The sequence below is a fragment of the Mastigoproctus giganteus genome, chromosome 2 (assembly GCF_048544385.1).
Source record: "Mastigoproctus giganteus isolate SK-2022 chromosome 2, ASM4854438v1, whole genome shotgun sequence".
Lineage (NCBI taxonomy): Eukaryota > Metazoa > Arthropoda > Arachnida > Uropygi > Thelyphonidae > Mastigoproctus > Mastigoproctus giganteus.
The window spans coordinates 21,837,147-21,856,826 of record NC_143576.1 but is presented as its reverse complement, the minus strand read 5'-3'; the positions used below and the strand labels follow the sequence as shown (position 1 = coordinate 21,856,826).

The following is a 19,680-nucleotide window of genomic DNA, read 5'->3' as shown; positions in this document are numbered from 1 at the left end:
TTCAAGGAACTAATCTTGGAGGCTACCAGGCTTTACATACCAACTAAGAAATATTGTTCGAGGTTTAGGCCTAAATGGTTGTCAGATGAACTAATGAGACATGTGGCAGAGAAGAAAAATGCATGGGATACTTACAAATTAATGGGTGACATGGAAGCCTATGATAGATATAAGTTGGTCTGTAACCAAGTCACAAAGGAGATTAGGCAGGCAAAGGCAGACTATGAAAAATCCTTGGCAAAGGATGCAAAGAAAAACAGAAAAGAGTTTTTTACATACTTGAACTCAAAAAGGAAAGGGATGAATCAGATTGGTCCACTGGATATTGATGGTTCAACAGTTGAGGATCCTGCTCAGGTGGCTAACAATCTAAACGAGTATTTTGCATCTACATTCACGCATGAGGAGTTATTCAGGAAGGAGAATGATGTAGGTAAAGTAAACATTGGCAGTGAGCTGGATGATTTTGTAATAACTGAGAGGAAAGTGGAGGAGAGATTGTTGAGGATAAACATAAAAAAGGCACCTGGGGTGGATGGGATCTATCCAGTTATATTAAAGGAGGCAGCAAAGGAAGTATGCAAACCCCTAGCCATAATTATGAGAGCTTCTTTGGACTCAGGGGAGGTGCCCATAGACTGGAGATGTGCAAATGTAACCCCAATTCACAAAGGAGGATCAAAGGCTGACACAAGTAATTATAGACCTGTTAGTTTAACTTCTGTTCCAGGTAAATTAATGGAGGCACTGGTTAAAGAAGCACTGCAGGATCATCTAGACAAGAATTCAGTTATAGCTCAGACGCAGCATGGTTTTGTTAAGGGCAGGTCTTGCCTGACCAATTTGATTGGATACTATGATGTAGTCACAAAAGAACTGGATGCAGGGAATAACTTTGATATTATATATTTGGATCTTAGAAAGGCTTTTGATACTGTTGCACATGGAAGACTGCTGCACAAATTGGAGCAGTGTGGCATTGGAGGCAAATTGCTGCTATGGATAAGGGGATGGTTGAGTGGCAGAAGACAGAGAGTGGTAATCAATGGACACTGCTCAACGTGGACTAATGTTATTAGTGGAGTTCCTCAAGGTTCAGTGTTGGGTCCGTTGTTGTTTTCGGTGTTTATGAATGATATTGATGATGGGATATCAAGTTTAATGTCCAAGTTTGCAGATGATACAAAGGTTGGCAGGGTCGTTAAGGACAATACTGACGCTATGCTGCTGCAACAGGATCTGGAAAGGTTGAACAGATGGGCTGAGAGGTGGCAAATGAGGTTTAACATCGACAAATGTAAAGTGCTGCATATGGGAAACAGTAACCCCAGAGCAACGTATCAACTCTGCGGTACTACACTGACAGTGGTGGATAATGAAAAGGACCTGGGGGTAATTGTGCAGGCAGATATGAAGTTCTCTGAGCAGTGCAGACGAGCTGCAAGAGTAGCGCATGGTGTCTTGTCAATGATATACAGGAATTTTTCTAGCAGGGATAAGGAGGTGATTATTCCCTTGTATAAGGCAATGGTAAGGCCACATCTTGAGTACTGTATACAGGTCTGGAGGCCTCATTTCAAGAAGGATGTAGAGCTGCTGGAACGGGTACAGAGAAGGGCAACAAGATTAGTAAATGGAACAAAGGGTTGCTCTTACGAAGAAAGGCTTAAGTTTTGCAAATTACAGAGTCTGGAGACTAGGCACCGGCGAGGTGATCTGATAGAGGTGTATAAGGCTTTGAATGGTTTGAGCATGCTCAATGCCAATGGGATTCTTCATCTTTCTCAGAATAATCACCTCAGAGGGCATAAATTCAAATTGAGGAAGGACGGATGTCGGATAGATGTGCGGAAATTTGCCTTTGGCCAGCGGGTGGTTGGTTGGTGGAACCGACTTCCATCACTTGTTGTTGAAGTTGATAGCCTAAACAAATTTAAAGCTCAACTGGACAGGTATTTCGAACGAACGGAGGGGTGAAATGGGAGTGGTGTGTTTTTTTTTTTTTTTTTTTGGCTGATGCTGAATAAGCTTGCTTTCTTGCATCATATGCCTCTGCTAATGCTAATGCTAATGCTAACAGTGCACTGTTCAGCTATATCAACTGGGTGCATTTCTTTTGATTTTATGTTTTTCTTAATTAACAGCATAACACCTCCCTTTCTATCCTGTCTATCCTTTCTGTATACATTGTACTCCCCAAATTCCAGTTCTGCATTCCTTATATCTGTGTGACACCACATCTCTACTATTCCAACAATATCCCCCTTTGATGTCTTGACCAACACTTCAAATTCATCAAGTTTATTTACTATACTTCTAGCACTGGTATACATGCAAGCATACATGCTCCTATTCCTAGTTACCCTAACACATCCCATATATCCACCTATTTCACGATTACTGCCATCCATACCTGAAAACCTCAGCACCCCTCGCTCCAGGCCGCTACTTATTCTAATAGAAGTTATGTAAGAATCACCTTCACCTCTGCCTGCAGCTACTGTTAAACTATTAGTTCTTGTATCCCCCAAGCTATCAGTTTTCCGACCCACCTAACACTGCCTTGATAGCATCAGCAAATATTCTTGCACCCTTTCTATTTAAGTGTATCCCATCCCTGTAAAAGCAGTCTCTCCTGTTAACAATGATGCATTTCATGATGTTACAACAGATGCTCGAAGGTTCCACCATGAGACGCAATGCATGTGTGACACCGACACAGCATGGATTGGCGGACACGGTTGAACACACTTGGAGTTTCTTTGACAGTAGCAGCAGTGCAGACGAGTCTCGCCACGAGATCCATTTCCGTCTCCACAGGCGATTCATACACGATAGATTTGAGGGCCCCCCACAGAAAGAAATCAAGGCTCGATAAATTAGGGGAACGTGGGTGCCAGACTGCGGGTTCACCACAGCCAATCCATCGATGCCCAAAAAGCTTGTTCAAATGGTCACGAACACACCTTCCATAATGGGCAGGTGCCCCGTCATGTTGAAACCAAATGTTGCGTCTCACATTTGCTGGAACATCGTCAAGTAACCCTGGTAGAACTTGTTCAAGAAAGATCCGATATTTAGCGGAGTTCGTGCGGGATGGTAACAGGTATGGGCCGACTAAGCAGTCACCGACCATACCTGCCCACACATTTATTGCGAAACGATGTTGTGCCGCATGGGGCGCACACCATGTGGGCCTTCTGCTAATCCATACACTAGGTGCATGTCTGCCAGCTCACAGTTCGTATATCGATGCATGCTCTTCGTGCGGCGATTTCTGCATGAATGAGTAAACCATAAATTTTCCCTCTAGCGAACTGATGAACAGCGTCGTGTGCCAACTTACGGTGACGTTTCCGGTTATGGGTTCCTATGCGATTCACATTCCTTTAGATGTTATTACCTCCCCTAAACATTTGTACCAATATTTTTGAGACACCCTGTATAAAAACATTTTAAATAATCATCATCTAATTTGCAGAGCCAGTTCTTAGATTTAACATCTTTGAGTCATTATTAATATATAGTCAACACAAAAGTATTGACTACAATTTTTGCTCATTTTCAAAATGGGGTAAAATTACACACTGTAGTTTAATATAAAAATTCATAAATGGGGAAAAAAAAAATTATAACTCTTTCCTGAAGAAAGCCCCAGATAAGAGAATTCTTCTGCCTTAAAATATATAATATTCCTAAAATTTAATATTCCAAAAATAGCCTACCCTTTTTTTAAAAAATCCAAAAAGTTTGTTTTTAAATCCATAATGAGATCGCAGATCCACTACAAGGAAAAATTACAATAAATTATTAGCATTTGTCCGATTTTATGAAAATTGGCTGGTCTCGACTACTCAAGTTGTGTGTCCAACTGTCTAATAAAGTTTAAAGACTTTAGGACCTCCATATTTCCTACACTATGTCATATCCTCCCTGTGAACTCCCAGGTGGTCACCTGGAACATTAAGAGGAAATTCATTCATAAAATCACTTATTACAGAATCACTACAAAGTTGGCATTGCATTGCACACATATTAACCTAAAAATAACTTTTTGAAATTCATATTACATCTTTCTATAATCTGTAAATGATCCAGCAACAGGTTTTCAATAAAAAAAAATACTGACACCAGAGCAACAAAATTACAGATCGTTCTGTCAAGTTGTAACAAAATGCAAAGAATAGTAAAAAAAAAAAAATAAGAAATCTACAGTGATGAATAATATTATCAAAACTGGACAACCTTTTGACTTTCGCAGACATCATGGATCATTCAACATTTGTGAAGAGAGGCAAACTGAGTCAAAAAATTTCCGGGGAAAACTTTTAGCAGCCTCACAACAGTGTTTATGGCCATGCAATTGCACATCGGTCTCCATTCTCTGGCCCACTGGGTTTTCCCAGTAAGTCTAATGGCCAGTCCGCCTCTGTTTGTGAATGCTCCATCATGTAAACTAATGAAAACTGGAATAATAAATTGACTTACATTTTCAGCCTTTCTATTACAAAAGAAAAGAATGCTTGTAATGGGTGAATTTTTTTCATGCTCTGCGCTGAGAAACTCAAATGTAAAATCACTGCACTTGACAATGCAGAATTACAGAATAGTGATTCTGCATTTTCAATAGCTGCAGAACTTTCTTTCTGTGCCAATAAATCAAAATGACAATATCTGATTGGCTGAATTTTTGTTTCATTTCCCACTCTTGTTTCCCCTTAAAGTAACTTTGCAATAAATTTTCCCACCCCAAGTGAAAATAGAACAGATACATATAAAACGGTTATAAAATGTATTAAAAGCGACAAAGTCCAATCCTTTTGGCTGTATAGAAAGAAAGAAAGCAATAGACGAGGGTAGAATGTTTTGAAAATAGCAGATGACCTCAAAACCATAAATTTAATGAAACTGCATGCTTTGGAGTGACATGTTGGACAAACAACTTGTGTGATCGAAACCCGCTAATTTTGGGGTGACTGAAGTAGACGTTTTAATGGGTCCTTTTCATTATTTAATTCGCTCTCTGAACACCACGAGATAAATGCTAATTACATGAAGGGTTCCTCCCACTGCATCAGTCACTTACAGGATGTCATTGACATAGGTGAAGATCAAAGGATCTGGCAATTTAGATGTCTCTGGTTAGCATAGTAATGACTCATTTGTAGTCCTGTAGTTTTTCGTTTCAGATAAACAAAAAAAAAAAAAAGCAAAGAAAAAAAACCAAAAAACAAATCTAAGGCACTAAAACAACAACACTGGCCATAGCTAGACTGTTATGTGACAAATTTGTTTATTGTAAAATAAAATATATTGCCCTGTGGCAACAATCAGTATACCCACACACACACACACACACACACACACACACACACACACACACACACACACACACACACACACACACACACACACACACACAAAATGTTAAATAAATTCAACACTAGAATAAAATCAGATGTGATGTACACACTGTGTATATGTATATTTGGCATTGGCATTGGTTTTGCTGAATATTTCATGACTACCTTTTATTTGATACTATTTCTATAAGCATGGCACAGTCAAAACAATATTCTGATGGCCAGTCGCTGTGCTGATAAGAATGTGTTACATGTAATTAAAAAAAAAATTCTTGTTTATTAATGAAATTCGTTAATTGTCGTAGAAATGAATCTGTCTTCTAAATTTAACGGTCCCCTTTCAAGATCGGGCCCAACTGCAGCTGCACTGGAATAGTTACGCCACTGAACAAAATCATTGGTTTTTTTTAGAGATTGTCTTTCAGAAAAAAGAGAAGCAGCAAAATGCCTCCTGCATTCTTTTTCTTTAATTTTGAATTTTTGGTTAAAGGAGGGCATTGCAATTGGTGCAATTCCTAGGAAAATTTTGACCAGTGTTCCAAGGAACTGAATACACAAACATTTCGCATTTAGCTACCTAAACGACCAGTTATTTCTCACTGCCGAGTGAAAGTAGTATGCGACAGCATGGGAAAATTGTCATCGTCCTTCAGTAAACATGTTGGAGAGTAAAACTGTTGCTAAAGCAGCTATGAAAGTAATGTCAGGCATCACATAGTGTTTTTATCAATTTATAAGAATATCAAATGTATAGGGTACCCACAAACCTCCTTTACAAAAACTAAAGTGTTATTGCATGAATAGGGTACATGACAAATCTGAAACTACATCTTCAAGTTTTTATTCACCAGTCAAAAAAGGTGCACGCTGCAGTAGATGACAGCATAATCGCAAAACTGCAATCATGGAGAAATTTACCAACAAAAATTTTTCCATACCCTTGGTTTTGTCTTTGACCAGTGGCTTCTGTACAAGCTGTAACTTCTTTGATTTCATCCTAAGGCGGCTATAACATGTTACACACTGATGACCTTGACATGTTAAGGTACTAGTATATCATATGGATTTCCCCTGGGCTTTGCATAAAACTTCCTCAAACCAGTTTCACTGTGCTCTCTGTAACTTTTATTTGGCCACCATACCTGGCAAGATGACTGTACAACTAGAGGTCATTTATGAATTTTCCATATCATTGAAGTAGGTCTACTTGGTTGCTTCTTTTTAAACCATGTTCAAAATTTATGCATAACATCGGTGGAAGACTGCAGCTCATTAAATCAAAATATGCACTGTACCTTCTTGGGATTGGTAAATTCTGCCGTGGTTACTGTATTTTTATTATGCTCCCATCTTTTGATGCTGTTAACATCCAGTCGCTTGTGGATCTGCTTGAACACCGCTTCTCTCTTCATGGCAACCTTTGTGGTTTTTGAATATGCCCCTTGAGAAGACCAGTGTTGTCCAAGTTTGGAAACCAGAACAGTTATTGCAGGTGTTCTATAAGGCGGTGGTCCTCTTGGGGCTGTTATTTATAACTGTAATAGTTCCATTTATTCCACCCACATTGATTGCAATTCTTCTTCTGTTGCAACTTCCAGCCTGATTAGTAGTAAGCTTGCTGACCTTGAGAACTATATGTTCTCCTTCATCCTCTCAATAAACCCAGATAAGGTCGTACAAGTTGTCTACTCTCTGAAACCAGATATAACTGATCTTCATTGAGGATACGTCCATTCCAAATGGATTTACTCGCACCGACCTTGAGATTATTTTTGACAGCAAACTCCTTTCGCAACCATCTAGATGCGTTGAAGTCATGGTTTGCAAAGCATCACTGGATCTCAAAAACACAAATAATTGCCTACAATGATTCAGCAGGAAAGAATCATTTTCACAATATAAATGTTTGTCAGCGTCATCTATAAGTCAAAAATTTGGGAGCGGTGTTCTTGGCAGGTGGCACCTCCAGGACTTAGGTCGAAACCTGCACTTTTATGTCATGGCAACAGGCTCTACATTACAGACAGGTTCATAGCAAAACAACTTCTCTACATCATTTCGGAACTAGACTGACTCCCAAAGAGATTTGCCACTGATAAAAAGTATTGTGAAACAGTTCTTCAGTCTACTTCACTTGCAGTCCAGATTGCCTATAACACGTCTAAAACCAGATGCAACTAATTCCATTTTGTATTGTATGATTTATCATTGTTCATTTTTATATTGTATCATTTCTCACTTGTTTCATTTTTGTATTGTATGATATCTTACTCTTTTTTTTTTTTTTTTTTTTTTTTTACAGTTTTGTATTTTTTAATTCTTAACTTTTACTCTGTTTGTAAGTTTTGAGTATTAGTATTAATAGGGGCAGATGATTAAAGAAAGCAAGCTTATACAGCATCAGCCAGAAAAAAAAACAAATTTCCATTTCAGCTATCCATCCACTCCAATAGTTTGCCTAGTTCTTCCTTGAATTTATTCAAAATATCCACTTCCACATCAGTGAATGATGTGGAAGCTGATTAAGCAGGACAAGGTTTCTCAAAATGGAAAATGGAATGCAATGTACTATCATCGGCAAAACTATGGATAGGATTTCCAGTTAATGGAAGAAGGTCATTAATATACAAGAGGAAAAGAGTGGAGGTAAGAACTGAACCTTGGGGGGACACCGGCATTAGTGGAGAAGTTAGAAGACAGAGAGCTACCATCACACTCAGTGAACGATCAGAGAGAAAACTGGATAACCAATTACTAAAAACAGTTGGCAAACCATAAGATGGAAGCTTGTTTAGAAGACTTTTATGCCAAACACGATCGAAAGCCTTTGAGATGTCAAGAGCAACTACTTGTGTTTCAATGAACCTTTCCATTGAATTAGTCCATAAATGGGTAACATAAGCCAGAATATCACCAGTGGATCGACACTGACGGAATCCATACTGGCGATCATTGATCAGACGGAAGGTTTCTAGGTAGTTTAAGAGTTGGCGGTTAATTGATTTCTCCATTACTTTAGAAAGAGTAGAAGTAATTGCAATGGGACTATAATTGGATGGGAGGGATTTGTCACCCTTTTTAGGAACTGGCTGGATATGAGCAAATTTCCAAGCAGAAGGAAAAACACCTTTGGAATAAGAAAGTGAAAAAAGGCGGCAAAGAATAGGAGTAAGTTCAGGAGCACAGGTTTTGAGAACAAGTGGAGAAATACCATTGGGACCTGGAGCTTTCTTAGCATCAAGATTCTTCAATCATTTTGACATCCTTTTGACGGAAGACCACAGGGGGCATTGAATGGAGCGTGTTGGGAATGGTGGGAGGTGTTTTACCAAAATCATTAATACATGAGTCGGAAGAAAAATGGGATGCTAGCAGGTCAGCTTTATTCTTGGCTGAAGTGACAACAGAACCATCTGGTTTGGACAGAGGTGGGAGCAGAGATGGGCAAAAGTTGCGGCCAATAGCTTTGGCAAGAGACCAGAATGCTCGGCTACCGTTAGGGCAAGAAGCAAGTTTTCTACTCTAAGCCTGTTCAAAATCTAGTTTGGACTGATTAATAACTGCTTTACAATTGTTGCGAGCTTTGGTGTACGCAGAAAATGAAACTGAAGAATTAGAAACGAGCCAATTACGATATGCAACATTCTTCTCTTGAACAGCCTTAGCACATTTATTGGAAAACCAAGGTTTAGATTTAGGACTAGATTTTAAAGTGGAGTGTGGGATAAAGGATTCCATTTCTGCAAGAATAATTTCACTGACACGATCTGAGCAAATGTTGACATCAGAAGTTTTGAAACAGTAATCCGACCAAGGAAAAGAAGAAAAGAAGTCTCGCAGGTCGTCCCATTTTGCATTCTTGTAATGCCAAACAACACGAGGTTGGGAATAGCCATGAAATAAAGGTTCCATTGGAGAAGAGACAATCACCAAGTTGTGATCTGAAGTGCCTAAAGGACCTCTCACTTCGACCGTGTACTTAGAAGGGTTGTTTGTGAGAAAAAGATCAAGCGTATTGGCTGTATGATTAGGATTGTCCGGTATTCTTGTAGGTAAATGAACAATCTGTGCCAGGTCATTAGTAATTGCAAAAGCTTCAGCATCTCGACCATCTGGGTCGGTGTGGCTAGAAAACGGAAGCCAGCTGGAGTTGTGAACATTAAAATCAGCAAGGAAAATTACCTCACTGTTAGGAAAGTTGGACTGGAGAAAATCAAGTTGCAAAGAGAGGAAGTCAAAGAGCTCCAAATGATTAGCGGAGTTGGGAGAATGGTAGAGACAACAAATGAATTTGACAGAATGAGGTAGAGAGATTTTAAGCCAGAGAAGATCAAAGAGAGGAGATTCCAAATTGCCAAGTCTCTGACAGGGAATATCAGAATGGACATATGCACAAGTACCACCTTTGAGGCGAAAGGAATCATACAGCGAATAATTTGGGCATCTGAGATGAGCAGTAGTTGAATCAACCGATAACTGAGATTCTGTCAGAAAAAGTACATAGGGTTTGGCAGACTGCAAGTGGACATCGTTGAGATTAGAATTGAGATCACGTATATTTGTGAAATGAATTAGGAAGTGCTTGGGAGGTTTAGATCTTTTCGCAGATAAGCTTGATCTATTAGTTTGACAATTCATGGTGCATTCAATAGTAAGAGAAAGTGGGTGGGACATGCTGTATGAAGTAATGAAATTTTTGGATATGGCGTACACATGGTAAGAATATACCCAGATCCTTGACATCATTTAACCATCCTGATACTAACCAAATTGTAGAAAATTTTCATTAACAACTGACAAACCTCAGGTTAGAATAAATAAATTTTAATATAATAAACATATACCAAAATGGAATAAATAAGTAAAACATAAATTTAATAAAACTGATGAAAATCAATAAAAGTACTGAAAGAGAGTAAAAAGTAATAAAAATGTTAAAATGCAGTAAACAAACAGTAGCTTTCGAGGTGAAGTGCCTTTTCTTCAGCTTATTTTTTATTTATTTATTTTTTTTTTTACTGAGGTACTTAAGACCACTTGGCCTTAGTTCCCTCAGTATGTCACAAATCGGCTTAATCCATTATGTGTGGATAGATGTAATAGCCAATGGCTGTGACTTCTTTCTGGGATCTGACTAAATGAATTATGAGAATCATGAATTTTTTACATGCCTGAAGTATATCTCTGTGAATTTGGATTTTTTGGGATGTTACCTGATATATTGCAATTTAAAATCTCTTTAATTTTGAAAATTTAGCATACATTGTTTCTTTCACTGTTTTCAGTTTATACCATAATACAATTTAATTGGTTCTTTTTGTTTTAGTGATGATCACGGTTTCAGTCCACTTCACTGGGCCTCAAAGGAAGGGCGATCTAATATAGTAGAAATGCTCATTTTTAGAGGGTCCAGAATTAATTCTACTAATATGGGAGATGATACATCTCTCCATCTTGCAGCTGCTCATGGTCATAGAGATATTATACATATGGTAGGCCCTTGTCTAACATAAAATTGTCTAGTTTTCAGGAATTTATTCTTTAAATTAGCTAAATTCTATATAATATAATATTATAATATAGTTAAGCCAAATGGTAATGACTAAAATTAATTGATTTATGGCATGGAGGCTAGAGAACCTATTCTGGTTCAAAAATTTTTAAAAGAGTATTGATACACTTGAAGAAAGAAATCCTGCTTTAATCACATCACCATTACTCATTTTGCATTTCTCTAGCAATGTAATCCAAAATTTTGTTCAAATTCTGAATTGTCATATGCCTGTTGAAGATAGGTATTACTGCTCTAGTGCAAATTTAAATGGCTTTCAGCACAGGTCTGTAAAAATCCTTTGTGTAAGACAGTGAAAAAATGTGTGGTAAGCAAGTCAAATATACATTCAAGTCACATGATATGAGCAATGTAAAAGTTAGAAAACTTCATTGTGTGGATTTCAAAGTAAAAATAATTTATTGAATATTAGTGCCTGTTTTAGAAATATAGGCCAAATTGTAGAAAACTAAAATATTGAAATAGAATTGAAAAGTAAGAAAGTGGTGTGGAAGGGGGAGCATTGAAGATTGCCATAAAGCTGAAGTGCCATGGCCTTCAGCAGCAGATTTTGAGAGTTATAGACTATATAAAATCAGGGAGTGTTTCAAAACATTCCTCCAACATCAAGACCAGTTTAGTTAGGGGCCTAAGCCTTTGTACCTTGAGGTATTAGCATTAGTTGAGGCATATGATACAAGAAAGCAAGCTTATACAGCATCAGCCAAAAAAGAAAAAAAAAACCCTTCCCATTTCACCCATCTGGTCACTGCAAATGTTTGTCCATTTCAGCCTTTATTTAAGCTGTCAACTTCCACAACAACAGATGGAAGTCTGTTCCAACATTCAACTACCCGCTGGCTACAGGTAAACTTCCGCACATCTATTCTACAACTCTCTTTCCTCAATTTGAATCAATGCCCCCCTCAGGTTCTTAGTCTGAGAAAGCTGAAGTATCCCGTCAGCATTGAGCCTGCTTAAACCATTGAAAGCCTTGTACACCTCAATTAGATCACCTCACAAGTGCCTAGTCTCCAGATGCTGCAATTTGCAGAACTTAAGACGTTCTTCAAAAGTGAACCCCTTTGTTCCTCTCACCAATCTTGTTGCCCTTCTCTGTACTCGTTCTAGCAACTCTACATCCTTCTTAAAATGAGGCCTCCAAACCTGTATACAGTACTCAAGGTGTGGCCTGACCATTGCCTTATGCAAAGGGATAATCACCTCCTTGTCTGTGCTAGCAAAATTCCTATATATCATTGACAAAACTCCATGACCTGCTCTGGCAGCCCATCTGCACTGCTCATAGAACTTCATATCTGACTGCACAATTTCCCCTAGGTCTTTTTCATTCTCCACCTCCACATACCAGAGTTGATACATTTCTCTTGGATTACTGCTACCCATATACAGTACTTTGCATTTGTCAATGTTAAACTTCAGTTGCCACTTCTCAGCCGATCTGCCTAACTTTTCTAGATCCTGTTGCAGTAGCATACTGTCTTTAGTGTCATTAACAACACTGCCAACCTTTGTATCATCTGCAAACTTGGACATTAAGCCTGATATACCTTCATCGATATCATTGAAATGGTCCCAGCATCGAATCCTCGGGGACTCCGCTAATAACATTAGTCCACGTAGAGCAGTGTTCATTTATTACCACTCTCTGCCATATCCCACTCAACCATCCCTTTATCTATTGCAGTAACTTTCCCCTAAAGCCATACCACTCCAATTTGTACAGCATTCTTCTATATGCAACAGTATCAAAAGCTTTCCTGAAATCCAAGTATATGATATCACTGGATGCTAAAATTATTGTTAGTATCCAGTTCCTTTGTGACCACATCATAGTATCCAGTCAAATTGGTCAGACAAGACTTCCTCTTAACAAGCCCGTGCTGTGTCTGAACTATTGCTGCTGTTGTCTTGTCTATGTGATCCTGTATCACCTCTTTAACCAGTGACTCCATTATTTTCCCTTATTTTCATTATTTTCAAAACATACAAGCTGGTCCCATCAGCATGGACAATTTTTAATTCCCTTAAGCGAGAACAGCTGATGACAGTGCTGACAAAAAAATTCTAAATGGAAGCCATTCAGTGAAGTTCTCATATAAGTTAGTAAACTTTTTATACCAACAAAGATTGTACAATGTTTAGACCTAAATGGATGTCCGATGAACTGATAAGACTAGTGGCAGAGAAGACAAATGCATAAGATGATTATAAATTAGCAGGCAACATCTAAACTTGCCATGGAAACATGCCTGCAATCAGATCACTAAAGGGAGGGGGGAGTTAGGAAAGCTAAGGTAGATTATGAGAAGTCCTTGGGTAAGAATGCAAAGAAAGTAGCAAAGAATTCTGTGCTTATCTTAACACTAGAAGGAAAAGGATGAACAGTGTTGGCCCACTGGATATGATTGTCATAAATATTGATGACCCTGTTCAGATGGCTGACAAACTATATACATATTTTTCTTATACATTCATGTATGAATAACTTTTAGGGATGGAAATACCAAGTTATAACTAGGAACTAAATGATTTTGTTATAACTGAGAAGGAAGAGAAATTGCTGAAGCTAAAAGTAAACAAGGCACACGGGACTAATGAGATCTATCCAGTTATATTAAAAGAAGCAGCAAAAGAAGTAAGGAAACCTTTGGCTATATACCGATGAGCCAAAACATTATGACTACCTACCTAATATGATGTTGGTCCTCCACGTGCAGCCAAAACAGCTCATACCCAGTGAGGCATGGATGCTACAAGGCTTCTAAATGTGTCTTGTAGTATCTGGTATCAATACGTAACCAGCAGCTCCTTTAACTCCTGTAAGTCTGTGGTTGAGATGCTGCAGATTGGAGTTGCTATTTCAACACAAACCACAGCTGCTCGATGGGATTGATGTCTGGGGAATTTGGAGGCCAGGGCAATACCTGAAAGTTTTTCTCATGTTCCTCAAACAATCTGGGTGGTGTGGCATGGTTCATTATCCTGCTGAAAGACGGCACCACCAGAGGGGAAGACTGTTTCCATAAAAGGGTGTACCTGGTCAGCAATGATGTTTAGGTAGGTCGTAGACATCAGAGTGCCCGGCACATGGATGACTGGACCCAGGGTATCCCAGCAGAACATTGCCCAAAGCATGATACCGCCGCCACCAGCTTGTTTTCATCCCACGGTGCATCCAGGCACAATCACTTCCCCAGGTAAATGATGCACACGTACCAGCCATCCACATGGCGCAACAGGAAACATGATTCATTGGACCAGACGATCTTCTTCCAATCACTCAAGGTCCAGTTTCGATTCTCGCATGCCCATCGTAGGCACTGTCGCTGGTGAACCGTGGGTAGCATGGGTACTTGGATCAGCCTGCAGCTATGCAACCCCATTTTCAGCAGGGTTCGATGTACTGTGACACATTACTCTAGTCACCAGCATTCCAATTACCAGCGAGTTGCACCACAGTTACCCTTCTGTTGCCATGTACCATCCGGAAAAGCCTTTGCTCACCTCGAGCATCGATGAGACCGTGGTTGTCCAACACCTCACCAGCGGTTCGCGTGTGTTTTCCCTCCTTGGACCACTTTCGGTAGGTGCTGTCTGTGAGCATCCCACCAGCCGTGCTATTTCAGAAATGCTCTGACCCAGTCATCTGGCCTTTGTCAAACTCACTTTAGTCCACGGCCTTTCCCATATGAAGAACAAGGGTAACACTGATTAGCGGAGCTCAGTATGAGGTGTTTTTTATACCGTGTCCTGACCTGCACACGTGCCATAGTTCACCTGTAGTTGCTTCGATTAGCATAATGATTCGCTGGTCATAATGTTTTGGCTCTTCGGTGTAAGTATGAGAGCATCCTTGGAAGTGTGCAAATGGCTCTCTTATTCACAAAGGGGGGGGGGTTGAAGGGCAACATGAGCAATTATAGACCTGTAAACTTGAATTTTGTTCCAGAGCCAGTTATTGTTACTCAACAATGCCCCTGTCCATTCTGCATTTGTTGAAAAGATGTTTCTGACAAAACATGGCACTGTACAGATCAACCATCCACCCTACTATCCTAATCTAGCACCAGTGGACTTCTTCCTCTTTCCCAAGATGAAAACTACTCTCAAGGAAGGAAATTTCAGGATGTTGAGGACATAAAGAAAAGCTTAACTGCCAAACTGAACATCATCTTTTTGGATTCTTTCACTGACTCTTTTCAGAAACTTTCAGAATAATGTAATAAGTGCATTCAGTCAGGTGGTGATTACTTTCAATAAAAAAAATCATTTTGAGCTTCTTTACTTTGTGTACTAAAATAATGGAGTCAGTTGTTAAAGAAGTTTTATAGGATCATTTTAGCAGGAATGAAATGATATCAAAATCACAGCAATTATTGTGACCAATACAAACAATAAGTTTTACATCATATGAGGTGTTGTCAAGTTTGCGAACTGATGCTGTTGCAGTCATGTTCAATGAATTTGAAAATAAATGGAAATGCTATGTTGTAGTTCAAATTTCCTTCAACAGATGGTGATACAGAGATTATCCAATAAGCTGACAAGTTGAAAATAACAATCAGTTTTGTTAGTATCATTAAAGTTCCCAGTCAAAATTTTGTAATGAAGTAACGAACAAAGTTTCTTTTAAACTGGGAAAATGTGCAACAGAACATATGAAATATTAAAAATCTGTTTGTAGTGATCAAATGTTAAGTCTTACCAGTGTGGTTGAATGGTATAAGCAGCTCAAAGACAGACGTGAGGAATTTCATGATGATCCAAGAAATGGGCATCTGTTAGCCTCTCAGAATGAGGACAGAGTTGCACAAGTGTGGGAATTTGTGGCAAGAGATCGTTGTTTGACCCTCAGAATAGTGGCTGATGAGTTGGATATGAATAAGGAGACAGTTCATCAGATTCTTCAAGAAGATTTAGGGAAAAGGAAGGTCTCTACAAAATTTGTACTGCATAGCCTCACAGATGAGCAGAAGCCACGAAGAGTGTCATCACTTGAAGACTTTGTTCAAACTTGTCAAGACAATCCTAATTTCCTCCACGGTATTGTCACTGACAGATGAGTGTTGGGTGTTTCAGTACGATCCAGAGACGAAGCGTCATAGCATACAGTGGGCTTCAAAATCATCACCAAGGCCCAAAAAGTTTTGTTTACAGAAGTCCAGGATCAAGACAATGCTGATTGTTTTTTTTTGACAAAAAAGCTGTGATTCATAAGGAATTTGTACCTGAAGGGAAGGGAGTCAATGCTGCTTTCTATGTTCAAGTGCTTCAAAGACTGTTGAAGTGCATTTCCCTTGTGGCCACAATTTGCTAGTTCTTGTTGCTTGACAATGCCCCTGTACATTCTGCATTTGTTGTGAAGACATTTCTGACAGAACATGGCACTGTACAGATGAACCATCCACCCTACTGTCTTGAACTAGCACCAATAAACTTCTTTTTCTTTCCCAAGATGAAAATTACCCTCAGGGAAAGAGATTTCAGGACGTTGAGGACATAAAGAAAAACTTAACTGTCAAACTGAACATCATCTCTTTTCAGAAACTTTTAGAACAGTGTAATAAGTGCATTCAATCAGGTGGTGATTACTTTGAATAAAAATAGAATCATTTTTGAGCCCCTTCACTTTGTCTCAAAATGATATTAAAAAAATTCTTAAAACTTAATTGTAAAAATCTTAAAACTAAACAAATAGTATAAAACATATTTTTATTTTTTGAAATATTTAGGTAACATGTTTGTCTGGATGATTTTGTTTTTTATAGAATTATTTCCCTTTCTAAAATAGTTTCAAAATCATTTAATAATTGTAACATTTTATTATTACCTAAATCACAAGATAAATTTTTTAAGTCCTAAAACAATATCATCTAACCTTTCTTTTGTTGGAATTTTAACTTCTTCAACATTTGTATTCATATTGTTACATAAATTGGCATTGTTATCAGTGTTCCAACAGAATCATAAAGCTGTTCTTCCCACTGCCAGTTTTCACCATTATTTTCCCATGCGACTGAATCTCCTTCAAATTCCATATTGAGGTTTACATTTATCTGCTGTCCAAGTTGAACAATTTCTTTTTTGTACTTCTATAAAATCGCTTCTAACATCGACCTCCATGTCAGTATCACAGTTAATTCTACCTTTATTGAAACACTTTTGTATAGTATTTTCACTAACACTCTTCCAGTCCAATTTTATTTATTCAACATTGTCTGCTATTGAAATTTTTTTTTTTTAATTAATAATTCTTCAACATTTCATGCTGTGTCCATATTTTCTACTACTACAGTTGATGAAAGACCTTGGTGGTAGAACAATTTAAATGATTGAATGATACCTTGGTCCGGTTATTGACAAACGTGATGTGTTAGCTGGAAGAAATAATAAACTAACATTACTTAAATTAAAATTTTTTGGATGATGTGGAGCATTTCTAATAATAGTAAGATCTTTCTATTTTCTTTTCTCATTTTTTTTTGTTCAAATTATGAATTCAAATTTTGTTCAAAAAGAAAAAAAAAAAAAAGCACTTTTCATCCATGCTTTTTTTTTTTTTTTTTTTTATTGGTATACCACAACATTCATGGATACCATATTCGTGTGTTTTTAAAGCATCTTGGTCTCAGTGCAGTATTAATTGTCAGTGGTTGTTCTTTTTATCCTGAAGAATTTACACACAGTAAAATTGTCACGCTTTGTTATTATTTTTTATAACCAAAAAGAATTAGAGCCTTTAAACACTAAAAATTTGCTCAGTAAAGAACGATAAAAGAGGCCAATTTCATCTACATTGAAGATGCCTTTGGGTCCATATTGTTGTGTTAAAAATGGGAAACACAAAATGCATTGTTCCACATCATTTTCATTCACAGATGCACTTCACCACTCAGACAAAACAGTATTATTTCTGTTAAAAAATTTACTAATCCATGTATTGCTAAGAGAAAATGGCTTTTTTTTTTAAAGCTTTTGCAAAGTTCAAAACTTTTTCTTGTAGTATTGGATCATTTACTGGAATTTCTCTAGCATGAGCACCATCAAACCAGGCAAGTGGTAACTCGTTTTTTTTTTTTTTTTTTTTGTTAATTTTTTTTTTGTGTTTTACCACAGTTATTCTTTTCTGCCAACCATCTTTGCAATAAGCCCTTTGCTGCATCTATAATTTTTACTCACTTTTCTAAATATAAAATTTTCATTTTGCTTTTTTCTGCCATCTGTATTTGAAGATGGAATCAGAAATAAATGAATGAAATACATATTTGGCAATATTTATACAGTCACTTTAGAAATTCCAGATTCATAGAAATTTGTGAAAAACACTGCCCGAAAAACAACACTGGATTAATGGTCCTGGTTAATGTAAGACAATGGCTATTTTAGAGAATTGCAGATTCTTAAAAATCTGTGTAATACATTGCCACCAAACAACAGGATTAATGGTTGCAGTTGAGTCAAGGAGGTGGCAATCTTAGAGAATACACTTTTAATACATAGGACGCTTACCTAAAACTGGTCTCATTGAGGAGGTGGTCACTTATAGAGGTTTTGCTGTATATAGATAACTTGATATCATGAAAAAAAAAATTGCTGAATTTTTATTGGCCTCATTTAATGAAATTTGGGCTGGCTTGACAAATATTTCTCAAAGACTCAAATACAAAATTTCCTGAAAGTCTGTTCATTGGGAGTTGAGTTGCTACCTCTAGAGAAACAAACATGGTGTTAATGTAATAGTTGTTTTATGCATTTGCAAATGTGTCTGATAAATAAGATAGTATGAGGTTTTGAGTTTCAATTCTGTAGTTCTAGCTTATTTTGTTTTTTAATTCATCCCAGTAATCTTGTTTTATTTAGTTGTATTCCAAGATAAATATTGTATTGTTACCAGCAGATGCTTGGTGAGTATCACAATGTGTAGTAATTTCTCCTTAACGAATACTTAGCATTAGTAGAGGCATATGATGCAAGAAAGCAAGCTTATATAGCATCAGCCAAAAAAAAAAAAATCCTTCCTATTTCATGCATCCATTCACTCCAAAAGTTTGTCTTGTTCAGCCTTGAATTTATTTAAGCTGTCAACTTCCACAGCGACAGATGGAAGCATGTTCCAGCAATCGACCCCCCCCCCCCGGCTAAAGGCAAATTTACACATCTATTCTACAACTGTCTTTCCTCAATTTGAATTTTTGCCCTCTCAAGTGTGGAATCTGAGCAAGAGGAAGAATCCCATCACGATTGAGCTTGCTCAAACCATTCAAGGCCTTAATCAGGTCACCCTGCAGGTGCCTAGTTTCCAGTTGCTGCAATTTGCAGAACTTAAACCTATCTTGGTAACAGCAACCCTTTGTTCCACTCGCTAATCTCGTTGCCCTTCAATGTACTTTTTCTACTAGCTCAGCGTCATTTCCTAAAATGAGATCTTCAGACCTGTATGCAGTGTTCAAGGTGTTGACTGACTATCGCCTTATACAAAGGGATAATCACCTCCCTTTCTCTACTAGCCTTATACAAAGGGATAATCACGTCCCTTTCTCTACTAGCCTTATACAAAGGGATAATCACCTCCCTTTCCCTACTAGCAAAATTCCTGTATATCATTGACAAGACCTCTTGCAGCCTGTCTGCACTGCTCAGAAAACTTAATATATGACTGCACAATTATCTCCAGGTCTTTTTCATTCTCCACTACCCTGAGTGTAGAACTGCACAGTTGGTATGTTACTCTCCTTTGCTACC

General features: G+C 37.9%; 1 protein-coding gene across 1 annotated transcript in view; it reads left to right on the top strand.

Annotated features, from left to right (window-relative positions):
* Ilk (integrin linked kinase) overlaps nt 1-19,680 on the top strand; it is a 123,867-nt gene that overhangs the window by 20,777 nt on the left and 83,410 nt on the right. The window contains exon 2 of the mRNA XM_090390376.1: nt 10,690-10,855. Within this exon, the coding sequence (XP_090246502.1) occupies nt 10,690-10,855 (166 nt within the window). The remainder of the gene's footprint in view (nt 1-10,689; nt 10,856-19,680) is intronic.